General features: G+C 41.9%; 1 protein-coding gene across 1 annotated transcript in view; it reads left to right on the top strand.

The window, feature by feature from the left end:
• Window positions 1-21,428, top strand: part of VAV3 (vav guanine nucleotide exchange factor 3) — a 120,288-nt gene that overhangs the window by 50,216 nt on the left and 48,644 nt on the right. Inside the window, exon 2 of the mRNA XM_015409591.1 lies at window positions 1,380-1,496. Coding sequence (XP_015265077.1) covers window positions 1,380-1,496 — 117 coding nt within the window. The remainder of the gene's footprint in view (window positions 1-1,379; window positions 1,497-21,428) is intronic.

Below are 21,428 nucleotides of genomic sequence, written 5' to 3'. Positions count from 1 at the left end.
AAATTGGGATCTTGTTATCTAGGGATATGAGTGCTACTGGAATGGCTGCTTTGACTGATGTTATTTGTGCCAGCGTGACTGACTCAGGCTACAGAGAGACTAACACAGATGTACTGTTTAGAATCTAGAAAACCTATGTTGCAGTGCTTTGGGAGGTCTTCACAATTCATTTAGCTGTTGAAATACTTTCACTAGTCACTTTGCCCAAAGCAAATCTGATGCCTTCAGTTCAACTCTGAGGGGAAACAGTCCTATAATGCAAATTTTACACATTAATGTAGTAAACTAGTTTTTATTTCAGCATAATTTACTGTAAAACCATAACTGCATAATCCTCAAAGGTATAATTACTGTCCATTCTGCAGAAGTAATATGCATGTATGGTGGTTTTAATCTGTAAGCATGGTGCATGTATTTACAGAATCTGTTTAATTAGAGTTTTAATTAACTGTTTTGGTGAATATGCACAAAATGCTTGTTTTCATATGCTAAGTAATGAATTCTGCTGTGGCAATCAATGCCTGAAGTGTGTGTCTCTTAAAGCTGTAATACTTGTGGAGTTCAAAAGTTACTTCCCTCTCAAAACCGGCTTGTCTCTCATATCTTACTTTATATGTAATGACAGGATGCTATCAATTTGTGCTTGTTCTACTGTGGGGCAGGATGGGTTTGCCTCCCTCAGATAGCACATTAAAAGGACATTAAATTGCCAGGGTATCTTAACAATATTATTATTTTTTCACTACTGAGAGTGAGCCTTGTGCATTTTCTGCTATAGGTTCTCGCACTGATTTTTCATTGTATTAACTATGGGTAGCTATTTAAATGTGAACTCATACAACTAAACAAGTTGGCATAGGTGGTACTGACTCTGGATATTCCTGTGAGAAGTATATTGGGCGTCTTGAATGTACTTTTTCAAAATACTTAAGACCCACAGACCACTGGACCGCTTTGCGGAACTCTCCCTGTTTCATTGTCGGGTGGTGTGGCAGCCACATGCAGCAATCCACATCAATTGCCAGGATCCCCAAAACTGTAAAACTAGTTCTATTGAAGCATGTCTTTTTCAAATAAGAGTCTTCTATGACATATCAAACACATTTTTTTAATGGAGAGATGCTTCAGATGCAGTTTGTGATGCAGTGTAAAGATTAGCTATTCAAAGAAAAGAAGTCTGATAGCCCATTAAAGCAGTGCAGACTGTTGCATGAATCAAAGCAGTTTGGATTCCATCTTGGGTTTCTGAAAAAGGATGTGTGCTTTCAAGAAATTGCAGTATACCTGTTTGACAGAATATATTTTTAGAGGTAACTGTATGTACTCACAGATAACTTGATGACACATCAAAAGGTGTTCCCTTTCTTTCTTCTCTTTAGTTCCTTTGTTTGAAGAACATAAGAACATTCCTCACAGCATGTCATGAGACATTTGGTATGAAGAAGAGTGAACTTTTTGAAGCATTTGACTTATTTGATGTCCGTGATTTTGGAAAGGTAATTACATTTTTTATCTTCTCACACAGTTGTGCCTATGTTCTTAGAAGTGCTGCAGAATTGTTTCTCGGAAAATATATACAGTTGTTGTAGGGAAGTGTTACCATGAAAGGACTATCAGACAGTGATACCATGATAGGGAATCTGAACACATGAACTGCCTTAGAATAAATCCTCCTTTTGATCTATCAAAGTCAGTTTTGCCTATTCAGACTGCCAGCGCCGAGCAACTTCCTAGAATCTCGGGCATAGGTCTTTCACGTCTTCTACTACTGGATCTTTTAAACTGGATATTGCAGAGGATTGGACCTGGGACCTTCTGCATGCCAAGCAGATGTGTTACCACTGAGTCAAGGCCTGCTCCCTCCATTACAATTGGAATTTGAATTTCCTGTGATTCTGTCTTGATTTCTGTACTAGGAGCACATTTATAATAGGTTATTTATAATAACTAAAAGATTGTGTTTGGTGTAGTGGTTAGGAGCACAGACTCTAATCTGGGAGAACCAGGTTTGATTCCCCACGTCTCCATGTGCAGCTGCTGGTGTGACCTTGGGTCAGTTACAAGTTCTTTCAGAGCTGTTCTCTCATGAGCAGTTCTCAAAAGAGCTCTCTCAGCCCCACCTACCTCACAGGGTATCTGTTGTGGGGAGGGGAAGGGAAAGGAGATTGTAAGCCGCTCTGAGACTCCTTCAAGTAGTGAACGGCAGGGTATAAATCCAATTTCCTCCTCTTCCTCCTCCTCCTTCTCCTTCCGATGGATCTTAAAGTATCAAAGTATGTTTAAAACAATGTCTTAACTCTTTTATTTATTACACTCTCAGTGTTATTTTCTCATCAAACTTAAAATAGCATCCATGTGGCTCATAGGAGGTTTCTCCTGTTTAGATGCTGAGCAGACTTGAAGCCCTCCAACAATATCCTAGGAACATATTATAATCCAAACCATTGATTTATATATCACAATGCTTATACAGGTTGGCTCACCTGTGGTACTTCAGCTCCTGTAGTTTCCTGGAAAGAGTTAAAAAACTGTAGTGTAGATATGGCCTTACTTGAATCTGTGAAGAGGTACTTCTTAAATTGCAGTGGGCACACAGTCATCATATTTAATGATTTTGAGCATGGGTTATTTATTATTTAAAGCATTTATTAGCTGACTTTCTACCTTACAGAATTCAAGGTGGCATTACAATGTAATGTCTATACCCAGAAGGACGTACAGTATTGATGGAGTTGCCAACTTCTAGGTTGGACCTGGTGCTCTTCCAGAATGACAACTCCAGGCAATCTCCAGGCAACGGAGGTCAATGCCCCTGGAGAAAATGGTTGCTTTGGAGGATGGAAACTGACAGTATATCTTACAGAGAATGCCTCCACCTCCAAACCCCACCCTCCCCAGGCTCCACACCCAAAATCTTCAGGAATTTCCCAAACTAGAGTTTGCAGCCTTAAGTACTGATGCCTCTGATGAGGCATTTTCAATTGATTCCCTGGATTACTTACTTTCATCCATAGACCCCTTATTAGTGTGTTATGAGCACACTGATAACATGTTTCCAAAGGCAGCAGAATAAAAATACAGTACAACAAATGTGACACTATTAATTTTTTTTAAGTACCCATAGGTACACTTTTATTTATTTTTTAATCTACAACAGACAAATCTACACACTACTAACAGACACTCTACTACACATAACATATATACCAAGAGTACAGTTACATTATATGCTTATATGCAATTACTATTAATTTTTAAAATAAATTATATGTATAGCAGTATTGTCTGCAATGGTGTGTAATCTAATTTTAGCAGCAGCGGAGGTGACATTAGTTGTATACCTTTATAACACTAGGGTTGTACAGCTAAGGATCACAATCCTGAGTAAATCCCCACTGCATATCCTCATATTCATTGCAAACATACTCATTACTTTTCGTCTCATATACTGTCCCAAATACGTCCGGGGCCTTCTTCCATTCCATACCACCACATATGCTCCCCTGTATGCTTCCTCAAGTTCCTGAAATGCGTGTGCGTGTGATTTCTTAGGTGGCCATCTTTTTTTCCACTTTTTTGTGGATTTTTGGGGCAGCAATCCCAAGGGGCTGGCTGCTGAAGAAAGCCCCTTTAAACCAGTTTAGACTTTAAAGGGACTGCACAAGAAAGCTCAAAATAGCTGAGTGGTGGGGAGCCTTGTGGCTTTTTGCTGGAGCAGAGAGCAGGGGTTTAAATGGACTCAGAATGCCTTTAAATCCCTGCTTTCTGCTCTGGCCAGGAACTGGCATGAACCCCATGAACCGCCTTAACGGTTCATGGAAATCCGTGATGGTAGACTCGTCACAGACTTCGGTTCCTGGACCACAAACAGGGCAAAATTCATGACGAATTTTGCTTTGGGTCAGTTCGTGCCCATCCCTATCCTGCACAACAAATTCTATTCTTTTTTCCTTTGTCAAAAATCCCGGTCACCCTTTCTGTGTACATACATGCCTATAGGCTGTTTGCTTCAGGGATAGTCACTACTGCTACCTGCTCACTTACCATTGAGCATAGTTCATGTAATGTGCACACAAATTCGCACACATTCTACTATACATGCACTCTCATATAGACACATCCTTGCACACATGCATAGAGGAATCCTGTCTACTTTCTCTATCTCTAATAGTGTCTGCCACTGCTTAGGTGCAATGCACTTGGCAATGCAGTAGGTGTGCCTGGTGATGCTCCAGCACATTGTACAGTGACTAAAATGTGCATTTCTAATTGTGCCAATTTGTATATGCATATAGTGTACTGCAGGGACCTTTGAAGCAGATGTTACTAGTAAACAGACTGCTACAATCTCATTCTTGAAATCGTAAGATTATTTAACATTGCAGGTGACCTGATTCTTATTCTTATACAATAATGGCAACACAAATACATTCTGCCACGTTATCTATCTGGGATAAATGGGTTATGTGGGGGAGGGATGTTCGCATACTTTAGTATATATGTCTGACTAGGTGTTCCGCTGCTATCTATACATTTTTATCCACCCTTCTTCCAAGGAGCTCAAGATGGCATAAATGGCTCTGCCTCTCCATTTGTGTGCTCACAACAACCCTGCAAAGTAGCTTAGGTTGAGAATGAGTTACTATGTCAAAATCACTTGGTAAGGTTATGGCTGTGTAGGGGTTTGTACTTGGGCCCTAGTCTGAATCTCTATTAGCTGACACACTTTTATTTTTAAAAAGGGTTCTTCAGAAGTTCTCGAAAAGGCACAAAGAGGGCAATAATAGGAAAGGAACTGTCAGGTATATAAGAATTGGGCATGAGCATGTGCTCGTAACCATTGGGCTCATAATGTAACATTCACAAAGGGCTTTAAAGATAGGCAACAACACCATGATATTAGTTTTTTAAAAACCCACCTTGTCAGTATTCTCAGTTTTATGGGAAATAGTTTTCAAAAAGCAACTAGCAGCTTTTGTCAATGCAACTGAATCATCTCAACTGCCTATGATTTTTTAAAAGCAGTGGTGAAGTAGATGGTTGACATATGAGGCACATCTGTACTGTTTTTGTCCTCACATGAAAAAAGATTTAACTTTTATTTTCTTCTTCTTGTCTTATTTCAAGGGAGCTGTTAACAGCTTTTTATAGAGTAGTGATGGCAGAAATCACAGGTGGTGTATGGTAGCTATAGCAGTATATGGTCCCTCTGTGCTCCAGTCCCTTTACACCAATAAATCCCACTGACAGATGTAGCATTGGCAGAAGCAGATTGCAGCCAAGCCCACTTGCTATTCTGTATTGTGTCAAAATACAGACATAAAATGCTGGAGCTTAAAAAAACTAGATTATTTGTGCCCGAGACTTGGAGGATGATTACAAAATTAATACCTCTCCCAGTATTATATATCATTAAAAGGATGCCTATTTGTACTTACAAGGAATTCAGGCATTAAATATGAACAGTTGGCACAGTTTTGAGAAGCACTGTGTGTGTGTGTGTGTGTGTATATATATATATATATAAAATAACGGCACCAAAGGGTAAACAGGCCTTAGCTCATTAAAAATATCAGTTTAATTATCAGGATATCAGTCCTATAGTGATGGGGTGAGGATATACATCTTTTTCTTTCTACACCATTTTTTTGTTATGTCAGAGTTCTATAGGTTACTTATGATGTGTTTTCCCTTCCTCACATTATACTTTACCCATAATAATATGGCTATACTCAATATGTTGGTATATTAGTTTTGGAGTGTAAGATATACTTATATGATACTATTCATTTAACCTATGGATTTTGAGTACTGCCATATTAAAATCTGCATAAACCAGTCCAACCCCCCAAAATTAAAATCATTTTTATTTGTTATAACGTGTGAAAAAAATTACAACAGCCAAAGTAAATTCCAAATCAACCCCAGCCAAGAGTCTCCCTAATTTTTCTCCCCAGTGTAATGATATACAATCTGCTATGATGTAGGATATAAAATGTAATTCTTTCTAAAGTGCAATCCATAATGATAGACTCTGTGGGGTATAAATCAAGATGTGCATAAAGAATCAGTGTAACAGTGATGGTTTGTTTAAAATGTTTTTGCCCTGCTTCTTTCTCTGTAAGGCAGCTTACTGTACATATGAGCACCAATAAAAAGTACAGAAGCAAGAACAGCATAAACATTACAAATAAAAGCAATTTAAAGCAGCATCATGTGAAAAAATGGGAAGCTCTAAAAAAAAGAAAAAAAGAAAGCCAACATAAAATCAGGTAAAAGCAAGACAATTGAGAACGCTCCACAGGGGAAAGGTTCTGAAAAGCTTGTGAGAATAAAAACATATTCATATGCTTCTGTGTGTGCTTCAGAGCTTGAGACGCTACTGCTGAGAAGGCTCTGTTTCCAGTGCCCAGCCCAACCGCGTAGCCTCTGAAAGTGTGGGCTCACAAAGCATAGCCTTTGATCTTAATTGCCTGGCAGGTTCATACAGGGGGGTTAACTACCAAGATAATAGTGATGTTTTCCAGGCAAGAATAGCAGTGAGATCTGACTGTTGTTTAAAAACATGATGCTCTACTGATTATGACAATGATTAAGACAACTTATATAAACTAAAAAAAGTCATTTGAAATCTTTTGAAAGCTTGAGGTCTTTGAACTTTGCATAATATTTAGTTAGATCTGCCTGCTGTCAAGGTCAGCTGGAGATCAGTTGTAAAAGTGAGAGATCTCCAGGCCCTGCCTGGAGGCTGGCAACCATAGGCCCAGGCCAGATCTCCTCCCTCATGCTTCCCGTTGTGAGGCTACCAGTGCTTCCGACTGCAGTAACTCTGTATCGGAATGCCACTGTTAAATCTCCCAGCAAGTAGTGCCTCTAGCTCTGATGTCCACACACACTCTTGCCTTTCTTCTGAACATTTCAGGACCAAGGGAAACAACAATATAAAAATAATTGGACAAAACAGTAAAATTAAAAATAGTATATTAGCATTAAAGTATATTAAAAGACAATGTAAAACATCACATGCTCCTGTATCAGGATCTTCCCCTTTTGTCCAGACTCGTGATGCTCCAAAAGCTCACCAGAATAACTCTCTAAATATATTTTGCAGCCTCACTGGAGTATAGATGCCCCCTGATTACCGCCAGGTGGCTTTTTCACAAGCAGAACATGCCTTAGCCAAAGGGTAGTAGTGGTGACAGTTGACCTTGACGGGACGGAGGAAGTTGCCTGCATGGGAGCATGCGGGGGGGGGGAGAAACTCTCTCAAGTATGTATGCCCCAGCAGAAAGGGCTTTAAAGATAAGCAACAGTGTCTTGAATTGGACCCTGATATCCCATCCATGCCATTCTATTCACTGTAAAATCCATCATTAGCTGATATTAGCCAGGGACTAATCAAGGAAGAAGATGCTGTAGCAAGAAGAAAAACTGGTGTTGCAATAGCAGGTAAGAGAAGCAACAGAAGGCAACAGGACTGAAAGAAAGGTGACATTCTTGCAAGTCAGGGTATTTTGGGGGGTATGGTCCTGAAAAACACCCCCGTCAACCTGCATGTCAAAACTGGAGAACAGTGCTGTTGAATCCCAGCAGTGATTCTTATATTAATTCCAAATTATTTCGGGGAAATAGTTTTAATGCAGGAATCAGAATGGAGGCGAAGAAGCAAGGGTCAGACGGTACACAGTCATTTTAACTACTGTCAGTGTTCAAGGAAATCCTGGCTGGATGGCAGCAGGACAACTGTGATCCAGCTGAGTAGCAGGTGATACACTACTGGACTGACACCAAGTTTGTGTTTAAAGTATTCCATAAAGAGCTATTTTTTGTTCTGTGAACGTGCTCTCACATTCTCTGATACACACTGGGTGCGTTCAGACGGGGCCTTTCTGCCGGCATAAACGCGATCACACTTACTTCCATTTTGTGGATCCCATTGTTGTATGCCCGGTCACACGCTGCGGGTGTCGGCGTTTTTGTTTTTAAACACAGTTTGAGCATGTGCATAGGCAGCCATTTACAGAATGGCGATCTTTGCGCATGCTCAAAACCCCCCCCATTACATTTAAACTTTAAAGGTAAGGACTTACCTTTAAAGTTTAAAGCCCAAACTGGCCTCCCTTAAGTCCTGGACTCCTCCGGATAGTTAAAGTAAGGGCTTTTTTTTTTTTTAAACAAACACTCAGAGCGAAGCTGTAAAGCCCCTGTCTGAACGCACCCACTGTAATTCAGTTGATACTATTTGACACTACCACTTCTCCAACCAGCAGGAAGGTCCAGGAACAGTGATTTATTTTTTTTTTACATGATTTCCTTGTGAAGGAGAGAGTGTTAAAATCTTGGGGTGGCTTTTGGTCTGTCTGCTTACAGATGCATAAGTTAGCATGGGAAATATGCAGGCCCATAGAGAAGCAGTGCTGATTTTTTAAAAGAAAAAACTGTTTTCCAAAAAGCCACTGTGTGTCCTTGCCCATCTCTGAGGCTCCTGCTTGCCAGTTGGTGGCAAACCCTAGGATTTACCTGCTCTGCTCACTGCAAAGCTATGTCCTTCAGCTACCACACAAGCTGAAGGTTGGAAGTAGCCACCAGTAATCCAAAGCAATTATGCAAGTAACATCTGCTATCAAGCTGATATAGTGGACAAAGTGTTGGAAAAGCCCTCACTTCCCAATAGCCTCCAAGCTGGAGTAAATAAATTCATGTGTAAATGAACAGTGAGAGCAGTAGGGTGTATAGGCTAGTGAGATGAACTACAATATAGGAGACCCAGGTCTGAATCCCCACTCTGCCAAGGAAGTTTGCTGGGTGATCTTGGGCCAGTCATACACTCCCAGCCTAACCTACCTCACAGTGTTGTTATTGAGGGTGAAATGAAGGAAAGGCAGATGATTTAATATGCTTTGGGTCCCCATTGGGGAGATAGGTAAAGGTAAAGATTTCCCTTGCTTGAAAGCCAGTCAAATCTGACTCTAGGGTTGCGGTGCTCATCTCCGTTTCCAAGCCGAAGAGCCAGCGCTGTCCGAAGATGTTTCCGTGGTCATGTGGCCAGCATGACTAAACACCAAGGCACATGGAACGCTGTTACCTTCCCACCGAAGCGGTACCTATTTATTTACTTGCAATTTCTTGCTTTTGAACTGCTAGGTTGGCAGGAGCTGGAATCAGAGACTGGAGCTCACTCCATCATGCGGCTCTTGGGTCTTGAACTGCTGAACTACCGACCTTCCAGTCTGCAGTTCAGCATTTTAACTATTTGAGCCATCGCAGCTCCTTATTGGAGAGATAGGTGCGGTATAAATGAAGTGAATAAATAACACTTGGGTTCATACAGTGCTAACTGTGTACCGTTTGGCTGAACTTAAAGAAGACATATTTTAAATTGTGCTGATTTGATTTGCATTTTTTTTAAAAAAAACAAGTTTAAAATAAGGAGCTATTTAAATGAGAAGGTACAGGTATGTGTCTGGCTGATTCATTTGTTGAAATAAAGATATTAGGAGTGAAATGCTTGTGGATAAATTTTTTCTTTGAAAATCTATCTCAGGTTATTTAACACCTTGAGAGGCAAAAGAATTGTGCTCATTTATGTGACCAGAACAAAATTACATTAGTAGGACTGTGCTGGCGCCTGATGTGTGCTGTGTACAGTAGCAAATTCACATTAGCTATAAGTAGTTCTGTTCAGAGCAATTTAGCTTTCAGTAAACCCCATGGTTTACTTGAGCTGCGGTGGCTCAAGTCTGCTGTTCCAGAAACTAAGAGGATTTATTTGTCAGTAGTTCAGCGGTTCAAGACAACCCTAGAGTCGGATTCGACTGGCTTTCGAGCAAGGGAACCTTTACCTTTACCTTTTTAAACCCCATGGATGACTTCAGGGAATATTGGTTGCCTCTGCTGTTCCAGAAGAGAAGAGGATTTATTTTAAAAGTCTATTGTGGGTCACTGCAGAAATGGGAACTTGCATTTTTTTATTACAGGGAAGGAAAGTGCAATCACAGGCCAATCCTTGCATTTTTACTCAGTAAGACCCACTGAATTAAGTGGGATTTATTCTCTAGTAAGCATGTACAGCGCTGCCACTTCAGTTTATCTCTGTTAAAATTTTCATGCTTCTCACCAATAATCTTTTAAAAGTAATACTAAATTCAGTTTTTTGCAAACATCACTTTCCGCGTATACTGTCCAAAGCTGAAATCTGTTGTTGAATATACTTCAGAAATTGGGTCTAAGATGTACTTGATTCCAATAAGATTCATGTAGTATGTTCTGTTTCTCCTGAATTAGCAGGATGAGTGAAAGTGGCAAAAGAGGCCAGTTTTTATGCATTCTAATTGTATTGTACTGCATGCAGCCTGTGGAAGTGTTCTGGAGATAAGTGAACATGGGAATATAACAGACATTAATTCTTTTGATCTTAATTGCTATGCAATCAGCTAGCTATAATATGCATGCCAATTGCATTGCAGGATTAATGGCTGATGCTGTGATGTATCCCTAAGCTTACTATCTAGTTTAAAAGTGTGTGTGTGTTGCACATTATGCTGGACAAATCCATTCGAGGAACTACTTTATAAATACTCATTCTCCAACATCTGGAAACTTTTCTTACTTTTGGGTCTTAAGTATGGTGACCAAATCTGGCTTGGGAAATTCCTAGGGATTTGAGAATGTTGCCCGGGAAGGTGGAGGTTGGGGAGGGAGCTAAGCAGAAATGCGATGCCATAATGTCTGCCCTATGAAGCTACCGTATCTTCCAGGGGAACTGATCTCTGTAGTCTGGAGATGGGGTTGCCAGACCCCTGGTGCAGGCGGGTTTCCCCCCAATTCTTGGGGCTTCAGCCCACAACTGGCCAGCTGGCCAGTGTGAGAAGCCCCACCCACAAATGGTCTCCTCGTGCAGCAATGTTGCTGAGTTTTGCTCCAGATGCTCCAAATGCGTCGTCATGCTTCGTCCCCGGTGTGTTGACATCACTTCCATGTGACATCATTGCATCGGCAACATCGCCCTACGCACCCTACTCCCTGAAAGCTGCATCCCACCCCCCACTGGCAGGGTAAGTCGACCTGGCAGCCCTATTTAGAGAGCAGTTGTATTTTTAGAAGAACTCCAAGCCCTGTGTTGGTAACCCTAGTCTTAAGGCTATACGATTGAGTGAAAATGATTCAGCTATTTAATTTGAGTTTGTTTTGTATGACCACAAAATGCCATGTGGTACAGAAGGGCTATGGCAAGAAGTGAAAATTTTACCCCATTAACACTTCTTGGTGCAGCCCTTTGTGCCATAATAACTGAAGTGTTCCTGACCCTTAGAAGTGATATTTAAAAGAACAGGGAGTTGTAGGGGCAAAGGGATTGTTCTGGACTGCAGTGGAAAGGAGGAAGTGAAAAAGTCATGCTCTGTGGGCAGACATCTTTTGCCCGTGGAAACAACCGATGAGACTCAGGCTTGTGTCTTCATTCTGTGTGACCAACCTTGTAAAATTGTTTTTCTACCACACAATAGGAGCTTTTTGTTTCTGAGCTCTTTTAAGAAAATAATCAATATGTTGGGAATGCTCCTTCATCCATCCTTGAGAGCATGACATTGATTTGTGTTCATTCATCATGTGCATATTCGAGCAGACTGTGTGTGTTAGGGTGGCAAACTGTGAGGCTTCCTGTGGCCTGAAGATCACGGTTCAGCCAGTTACTGGCTCAAGCTTGAAAAGCACTTTTAGCCTGCCATTTAATCTGAACTTTAACACCATGAATTAGACCGCTGAGTGAACTCTGTGCAGAGCCTCAGTCTGCTGTCAGTGCTTTCAATTCGTATAAAAAATCAGAATGATTTCCTGACCTTGACGTTTCTTGCTAGAGGAAAACATCTAGGCTGAGTATTTTTAACACTGCTATTTATTCAGCTATTCCTAAATCTCTATTTATTTAGAATGTCAGGTTGAATTGCCTTTGTAGAGACTGACTGAGATGTCGATTGCTCCCTCTCCATTCCTGTTTTAGGTCCCCCTTCGCGATTTTGTGCAGGCTGCTATGAAAATCACAAAGTCATGTTATTTTAACAAGTATTGTTTCTATGTTTTGGAGGTGGTGTGCTCTGGGGCAATTTTCTGTGGCGTGCCCGTTCTGTGTGAACATTGTGACTGGGATAGTGAAGTGTAACCTGAGAGGTTTTTTGTATCTGCTCCCAGCATCGTATGGGATGTGCTGTCATGGCAGTAAGTTTTACTGAATGGTTATCTAATTTCAGAGTGTCATGATAAGAGCTAGGATAGCTACACTTATAGCATTTTAGTATTACCACTGAGGGCCATACCCCATGACATTTAGAATGCTTACGTCCAGAGAACTGTATTGGAGACAAGCTGGCAGTGAAGTCATGAGATATTTGTTTTTTTAGCCAAAGATTGTTCTTTTCATGGCTCTAAGCACATCTCTCATTGCCATTAAAAACCCAAACCCTAATTAGAGTTGGTTTACTGTGATAGAAACCCTAAAACCTTACTAGAGCTCGAGTGCCACCTAGAATGTCTGTGCTCTTGGATCTTGGGGTTTACATTAGAATGTCCTGATCGTTTTCATTCCACATTGGACCATCCTGCCAGACTCAATCTCTTTTGGACAGAAGACAATCTGGTTTGGGCCAGACCATCTATTTGTCATGGAAGAGCCATTACCAGATGCTTGGGACTATATTTTATATGCTTCTGATTGGTAACAGTGGCTTCTAACGGTAGTGTAGAGACTGACTGAGATGTCGATTGCTCTCTCTCCATTCCTGTTTTAGGTCCCCCTTTGCGATTTTGTTCTGGCTGCTATGAAAATCACAAAGCCATGTTATTTTAACAATTTTTGTTTCTATGTTTTTGGAGTTGTGTGCTCTGGGGCATTTTTCCGTGGTGTGCCCGTTCTGTGTGAACATTGTGACTGGGAGAGTGAAGTGTAACCTGAGAGGTTTTTTGTATCTGCTCCCAGCATCGTATGGGATGTGCTGTCATGGCAGTAAGTTTTACTGAATGGTTATCTAATTTCAGAGTGTCATGATAAGAGCTAGGATAGCTACACTTATAGCATTTTAGTATTACCACTGAGGGCCATACCCCATGACATTTAGAATGCTTAAGTCCAGAGAACTGTATTGGAGACAAGCTGGCAGTGAAGTCATGAGATATTTGTTTTTTAGCCAAAGATTGTTCTTTTCATGGCTCTAAGCACATCTCTCATTGCCATTAAAAACAAACAACCCCCCCAAACCCTAATTAGAGTTGGTTTACTGTGATAGAAACCCTAAAACCTTACTGGAGCTGGAGTGCCACCTAGAATGTCTGGGCTCTTGGATCTTGGGGTTTACATTAGAATGTCCTGATCGTTTTCATCCCACATTGGACCATCCTGCCAGACTCAATCTCTTTTGGACAGAAGACAATCTGGTTTGGGCCAGACCATCTATTTGTCATGGAAGAGCCATTACCAGATGCTTGGGACTATATTTTATATGCTTCTGATTGGTAACAGTGGCTTCTAACGGTAGCCTCTGCCATTCACTACATCAGCTTGTCACCTTTAGAAAGGAGGCTATCTTAGGTTCAGTTCAATTGACCATAAATATCTGGACATCTGGGATTTTCCCTTGTCTTCAGTTTTCAGTCTTAGTAGAAACTGAGTCCACAGGAGTTTGGGAAGGGGGTAAAGACTCCTCCATCTACTTTTTACTGCAAGGAACTGTACATGTGCTCTGAGGAACCTGCTACAGCCTAGGTAATGTGTGTCTACCTTAGTTAGCTCCACTGTATTGCTTTTCATTTGAACACTTCTGTGCTGCTGTTGTTGTGTGCCTTCCCTGTATTTTGTTTTTGCCACTTTCCTGCTACTTTTTAAAAATCCAACCACCCTCCCCCCCAATGCTTGTATAATAAACCACCTTTTTATAAAGATATTTCTCTTCCCTTGGTACCATTTACTTTCTGGGATATCTTCCCCAGGTGCTTATAGTTGCTTATAAGGTACTTTCAAGGTTTTGTACCCTGTCACTTTGTTATTGCTCTAGTACCGCATTGGAAGAAAACCTTCTTCACCTTTAGAAAGGAGGCTATCTTAGGTTCAGTTCAATTGACCATAAATATCTGGACATCTGGGATTTTCCCTTGTCTTCAGTTTTCAGTCTTAGTAGAAACTGAGTCCACAGGAGTTTGGGAAGGGGGTAAAGACTCCTCCATCTACTTTTTACTTCAAGGAACTGTACATGTGCTCTGAGGAACCTGCTACAGCCTAGGTAATGTGTGTCTACCTTAGTTAGCTCCACTGTATTGCTTTTCATTTGAACACTTCTGTGCTGCTGTTGTTGTGTGCCTTCCCTGTATTTTGTTTTTGCCACTTTCCTGCCACTTTTTAAAAATCCAACCACCCTCCCCCCCAATGCTTGTATAATAAACCTTTTTATAAAGATATTTCTTGGCTTCCCTTGGTACCATTTACTTTCTGGGATATCTTCCCCAGGTGCTTATAGTTGCTTATAAGGTACTTTCAAGGTTTTGTACCCTGTCACTTTGTTATTGCTCTAGTACCGCATTGGAAGAAAACCTTCTCAGTGGGTCAGCCTAGATGTTTTGCAGAGGTCCTGTTTTCAGGAGGTGGTGGTGGCTAGGTATCAGAGTGCTTTCCAGGGAACCCTTGGTCTAAGGGAGTTTGCCAGTGTGAAATGTAGTGTGCTGAGAAATAGAGAATGGGCCAAGATTGGCCTGTGAGATTCACGGCTTAGTTGAACTCAAGATAGCTACCCTACAACAGGAGTTGTCCAAAACTAACTGGGTTTCACTAACTAACTGTCCAAAACTAACTAACTTTTCACTGGTTGCCATAGTCCCTTCCTGATCTAGTGTTAGTCTCAGGGTCATCTCTCTCAGGGTTACTTCCAGCAATATGTAGAGGGCAGCCACCATGTGTGTACTTAGTGGGGAGCTGCAGTTATTTGTAGCTCCCCATGTACGTGTAACATGCATGTGATAAAATATGTATCTATAATGTGCATGGGTTTTTTTTTTTGGTATTTTTGCATTGTGTGTTTGTACGAGTGCCCTCTGGCGACTCCTACTGGGGCATGGAGGACATTCACAGAAGTGGCTTGATAGCCTGCCTCTGTCTCCTGGCCCTGATATTCTTTGGAGGTCTCCCATCCAAATACTTGCCAGGGTTGGCCCTGCTTAGCTTCTGAGATCTGATGAGATCAGGCTTGCCTGGGCTATCCAGGTCAGGGCCAAAAGGATAAAAATCTTGTAAGTTAAGGGCTGTCTCAAGATTGGCCATGCTAGTCTTATTCAGGGTAAGGATGGGCTCACTTGATAATTCTCAGTAAAATGTCTTAATTGAAAAGCATTTTACCTGACACTGATAGATAGCTGAATTCACACATTCTAAAGAACGTAAGATCCATCTTGTCCAGCATTCTGTTCACACAGTGGCCAACCAGTTACCTCTAGAAAGCCCATAAACAGGAAGACTGCAACAGCACCATCCTGCCTGTACTCCCCAGCAATTGATTTAAAGAGGCATGCTACCTCATTTGATGCTGTGTTCAGTGTGGGATGAACTTTCATGTGTGAACTAGCTCTGATTCTGTTTGACAGAGAATTATTAGCTACTAGAATAAAACCTTCAAAAGTGGGTGTGAAGGCCATTCATCTGGTTTCAAAAAGAGTTATTTGTGTTACCCTTGGTCTAAGTAGTCTATTTTTTATTATTCAGAGAATTTATATGCGGGGTCTGCAGAGACCTCCCTGAGGCAACTCACAAGTAAAGACAATACTATAAAATCATAAAAACAGCAACATAAATTATCAATATTAAAAAGAGGTTAGGAGCATAAACATAATGTAAAACAATGAATGCCCATTAGATAGTCCTCAGGATAGCAGCAGACCATTAAATACCTGAGGAAGATAAAACCCAAATTAAAAGACTGGATAAAAAGAAAAATATTAGTCTGGGGCTTAAAAGACATCTAGGTAGGCACCAAGCAAACCTCAAGGGGGCAGGTGCTCCAAAGACAAGGTGCCACCAGTGAACTAGCCCTGCCTGTAATCACCATCTGCCTCACCTTTGCAGGGAGAGGCACAGAGACAGGGCTTGGAAAGCAGATCTTAACTGGTGAGCTGGATAGTTTTGGAGAAAGTGGTCTTTTGAGTACCCCAATCCCATGGCATTTGGGGCCTTAAAGGTAAGAACTAGCACTTCGAATTGAGCCGGGAAACAGCAATTGCAGATTTTTTAAAAAGTACTTGGGTAATATGATCCATGTATTCAGTCCCCATCAACAGCCTGCCTGGTTGACTTGGGATCAATTGCAATTTGTGGACAGTTCTCGAAGGCAGCTCCACTTAAAGTGTGTTGGAGTAACCTAAACTGGATGTGATTACAGCATGGACCATTGTGACCAGGTCATGCTTTTCAGGGAATGGCTACAGCTGGCATGTCAGCTAAAGCTGGTAAAACATGCTGAGGTGGAACAGCAGTATGGCCTGCTATTGGCAATCTGTCTGTGACAGTACTAAATGGATAGGCTTTACTTTTGAATAAATTAGGATTAGACTTTCTCGCTGTGGCCCTTCTTATGCATCATTGACAGTAAGTTTCAGGGAAATCGGTGGAACTTGATTGCAATCAATAGGTATGCAAGGAACAGCAGCCCAAATCTTACTTCAGCTTCAAGAATGTTCTGTTTGTCCTAATGAAGGCTTTGAACTAAGGTATGTGTGGATTTAGTATTTAACTATCAAGGGTTCAAGACCTGGCAGAAAAACAAACAAGAACTTCCTACATGGACCTTCTACTTGCACAATAATTGAACAGGTCATGAGCCATGTACTACCAGAACAACGAAACTGGAGCCACAGGTCTTAGGGTCTTGCTGCATTTTCCTCTCAGGAACACTTTGCTGTTGTCTCAGAAGACAGCAAGTTTTCTGACCTTGGAAACACTCTATTGGATCCAAGCCATCACTTGTTTTGTATTTGTGTTCTAATATGGTATATAGTATTTCCACCGATTTGGTTGAGACCAGAGTTCTACTTTTGTTGCCGTTCATTTGCACAGTCGAGTCCGTCTCTTCATGACCCCATGGACCACATCACACCAGGCCTTCCTTTCTTGCATTGTGCTCCGGAGTTTGCTTAACTTCATGTCCGTTGCATCGATAACACTGTCTAACCATCTCATCCTTTGCCGTCCACTTCTTCTTTTTCCTTCAATCTTTCCCAGCATCAGGATCTTCTCCAGTGAGTGCTCCCTTCTCATTTGGTGGCCAAAGTATTTGAGCTTCAGCTTCAGTATCTGGTCTTCCAGGGAACAGTCAGGGTTGATTTCTTTTAGGATTGACTGATTTGATCTTCTTGCAGTCCAAGGGACTGTCAAGAGTCTTCTCCAGCACCATAATTCAAAAGAATCTATTCTTCGGCTCTCAGCCTTCCTTATAGTCCTTTCTTATAATCCAACTCTCCAACATAATAATAATAATAATAACAACAACAACAACAACAACAACAACAACAACAACAACAACAACAATAATATTTTCAATTTATTAATCGCTTTCCCCAGTGGGCTCAAAGCGATGTACAGTTACACATTTTAGACAGGGGACTAACAATGTTCATAGGGGATAGGGAAGACAACATATATTCATTTAATTGCACACGCTGTCACTGCACGGTGTAAACGTCTTCTGGCTTGGCTCAGTCATTTTCCGAATGGCTGCTTGTTGACGAGGCTTCAGGACTCGTATGTCAAATCGCCACACTGCCTGGCCGGAAACATCCACTGCAGGGATTTTTGTAGCCGAGAAGTTCTTCCGCCTTTTCCGAACCTTGACCAGGACGTCCCCACTGTCAGCTAACACCCTCCCACAAGGGAGATTGGTGTGCCCACCCTCTCTAAGGAGTGGTTCCCATTTTATCAACTCGCTGAAGCTTTCGAATCGCTGGGTGGATGATGAGCTGGGGACAACAGGCTGGCTGCTCACACCAGCGCGGGGCTCGAACTAACACAGTTCAGATGTTAAGACAGTGGGATATACCCACTGTGCCACCTTTCTTCCCAGTGGGGACTCAAAGCAGCCCCATAGCTAAGGTGTTTTTGGGGAGGGGGCCTGGATTTTGATTTAATTTGTGGAACTCCTAACTTTGATTTAATTGGTGGAACTCCTAAGGCAGCCCTGCACACACACCCAAACTCCAGGGCAAGGCAGGGTAATGACCAGTGGCCACAGCTTCCCTCCCAACCCCCCTCAGACCTCACCCCTGGAATTCTCTCCCTACTGGCATTGAAACGGGCCTGCCCGTTTCCATCCGTGTGCCCCAACTAGCCGCAGGGAAAGCTGGCTCCACCAAGGCGCACCCGCTGGCTGCTGCGTAGAGCACAAAAGGGACGCCCGATCCAGAGGCAGCCAGACACCCCAGCCAGGCTCCCCCCACCGCCGCCAGCCTGTGCCACCGATCCACCTGCCCAGGAGTGGCTTCTCACCACCGGGGCTCCTCCATGGCCAGCCTGCTGTGGCCTGGCCGAGTGGCGGGGCTTTTCCCAGCAACGATCCAACAACCTGGGGACTCGACCCGGATGGGGGAGAAAGAAAGAGAGGCAGGCAGGGAAACAGGCAGGCAGTTCAAGTGGGGGGGCAGTCTGAGCCAGTCGCCAAGTGAGCCGCCTGGGAGGGAGGAGGCAGAACACCAAGGGGGCGGGGAACTGGGACGTGCTGGGTCCCTTGGGCAGGCAGGCTGGCCGCTGCGGCAGATGAGCATGCAGTGTCAGCCTAGAGCCAGAGAAAAACCATGGGGGGGGTGGGTCCCATGGGCCCCTCGTTAGCTACGGGCCTGACTCAAAGTAGCTTACACTGTTCTTCTCTCCTCCTTTTTATTCTCTCAACAACTCTGTGAGGTAGGTTAGGCTGAAAATGGTGTGACTGGCCGAAGGTCACCCAGCAGTCTTCTTTGTCAGAGTGGAGGTTTGATTTGGGTCTCCCAGGTCCTAGTCTGACTCTAACCACTACACCACACTGGCTCTTTTCTTTTAAGCTTTCCTTGCTGTGACAATCCCAGCAGTAACAATCAACAGCAGTGATTTTACATGGTATTTGGGTAGATTGAACAGAACTGAAATGAAATATCTCTGTTAAAGTCTTATGGCTATTGTGTTTTCAGTTGCTTGTCTGAGAGTGAGCTCATTATCTGTCCCTATTCAGGATTCTCTCTGCTGTGTGCTAAAATGAGGGTAACAGGCAATAATCTAGTTGTCTTGTATGGTTGCTGATAAACTGTTCTGGTGTGTCTTCTAGCACAAATGAACTACGTTAAATTATCCCCCTTTCACACTATTAACCAGCAGTGTTCCCTCTAAGCTGAGTTAGTGTGAGTTAGCTCACGGGTTTTTAGCCTCTGGTTCACTCATTTTTGTCTTAGTTCAGGAAGGATGGCTCCAGAGCAAACTAAATTATGCAGTAGCCAAATGGCTCACTCACAACTTTAATGCCGGTAGCTCACAAAGTAGAATTTTTGCTCACAAGACTCCGCAGCTTAGAGGGAGCATTGCTAACCAGGTCAGAGTCACTGCTAGTGCCAAATGATAATGGATTGAAATAGATTCCTCTAATAATATTTGTGTATATAACTGATACATTTCTGTATGTGTTATCCAGACGCAGGTTTCTAAGCTACTTTTTGCAGTAAGTGAGCTTCTAAGCAGTAGAAAACTAATCCTATTTTTAGTTTTTATTTATTTTATTTATATTTATTTATTATGGGATTTCTATCCCGCCCTACCCAGTGGCTCAGGGCGGCTAACAGCATACAAATACTAAAACAATAAAATACGTTTTTTAAATACAGTAAAAACTGGTGCTTCAGTCTATATAATCTATACCATTTACAGATACTCGGCGATTATTTGCTGCCTGTGATCTTGACAATAGAAGCGTCCCCGACGCAACAAAGATTAAGGCTCGTAGATAAAAATAAAATAAGATCTATGTAGGGGGAAAAAACAAACTAACTGCAGGCATATTAGGGTATCAAAGCAACATAAGAAAGCAGTCTCACTAGTATGTTTGTAATGCCAAGTGCCACAAGCCAAGGAAAAAGTCCATTCAAGTCAATTTGCTTAGATGGGTGTGACTCTACTTAGAATGGCAATGTTAGTGGCTTGGAAAGGGAAGACTACCCATTTTCTGTATGCTTTCCGAAAGCTTCCCTGTGTGGCTGCTTGAATGGTCATGGTGCTTGACTATTTCTGTGTATCAGAGATGCTGAGGAAGGAACCTGAGACCTTCTGCATGTGACCTATAACCTTCTATAAAGGGGCCACAGCCCCTTCAAATCAAGTAGACCATTACTCTTCTTATAATTATTATAATTAGGCATTTATAATATCCCTTAATAGTTGAATGAAAATTTAGATTGATTCCATAAATTCTTCTTACCTATAGCTTAATTTTCAAAATAATGAATGAACCTCAATGAAAATCCTCTGTGCTGGCCTACAAAGACAGTTTCAGGCAATGCTGCAGAAATGTTTCTGTTTTTTAAATAAAATTACCAAATTGCTACACAGTTTTTGTGGCAAAAAGTATACAACCGTAATAAATACCATGGGGCTATAATAAACGATTGTAATAAATTGACACAAATCTGACATCTTGACAGTTCGTGGAAAGTGGCAGAACATAAAAATTAGTATGTGATGCAAGTACAATGAGACTTGCTAGCTTTTCCTACAGCATCACAGTATGGGCTTCTGTTTATGATGAGCTTTTCCTTATAGTGCCTTGTTCTTTAATTTCATGCCCTAGTTTGCACAAGTTTCCTGTACTCTAAAGTGGGCTGCTATGTTCTATAAATAGGTCTTAAAGTAGTTTGCTTCTGAAGATGTACATTTTTGACTGTGTAGCTCAAGCATCTTCAGTGCTATTCCTTTTGTGTCATGACTAATGATTCTGATCCATGACTTGGTGCATTTCATGCTTTCCAAAAAACATTTCCAGGCCCTGTTTTGCTACCTTGTGGCAAATGACCTATAGGATTATTGTTCTGAGGAAAGATACTTCTGGGGGGAAAATGTTTGGTGAGCTGAATTCATCCCACAGGACATACTTGGTATAGTACGTTCTGTAGATACTCATAACATGATCCTAAAGTATATACAGACTGTACTGTAATATACTAGGCACTAGAAATAAGGCCCGTTGTGGAAATAAATACAACGGGAGCTAGAAAGAGGCTCTGGGAGAGTGCTCTGGCTTTGGGCAAACAGTGTCAGTTTGCTGTGGCGACCTCAGCAGGGTATAATGACAGAGTCCACTGTTTTCTCCAGAGGGACTGATCTGTGCTACCTGAAGAGCAGTTGTAATTTTGAGTGATCTCTAGCCCTCACCTGGAGAGTGGCAACAATTGTT

Source organism: Gekko japonicus, unplaced genomic scaffold (genome assembly GCF_001447785.1).
Source record: "Gekko japonicus isolate JY-2015 unplaced genomic scaffold, Gekko_japonicus_V1.1 scaffold2073, whole genome shotgun sequence".
Classification (NCBI taxonomy): domain Eukaryota; kingdom Metazoa; phylum Chordata; class Lepidosauria; order Squamata; family Gekkonidae; genus Gekko; species Gekko japonicus.
The sequence above is the reverse complement of the archived record's forward strand: the minus strand, read 5'-3'. Positions and strand labels throughout refer to the sequence as shown.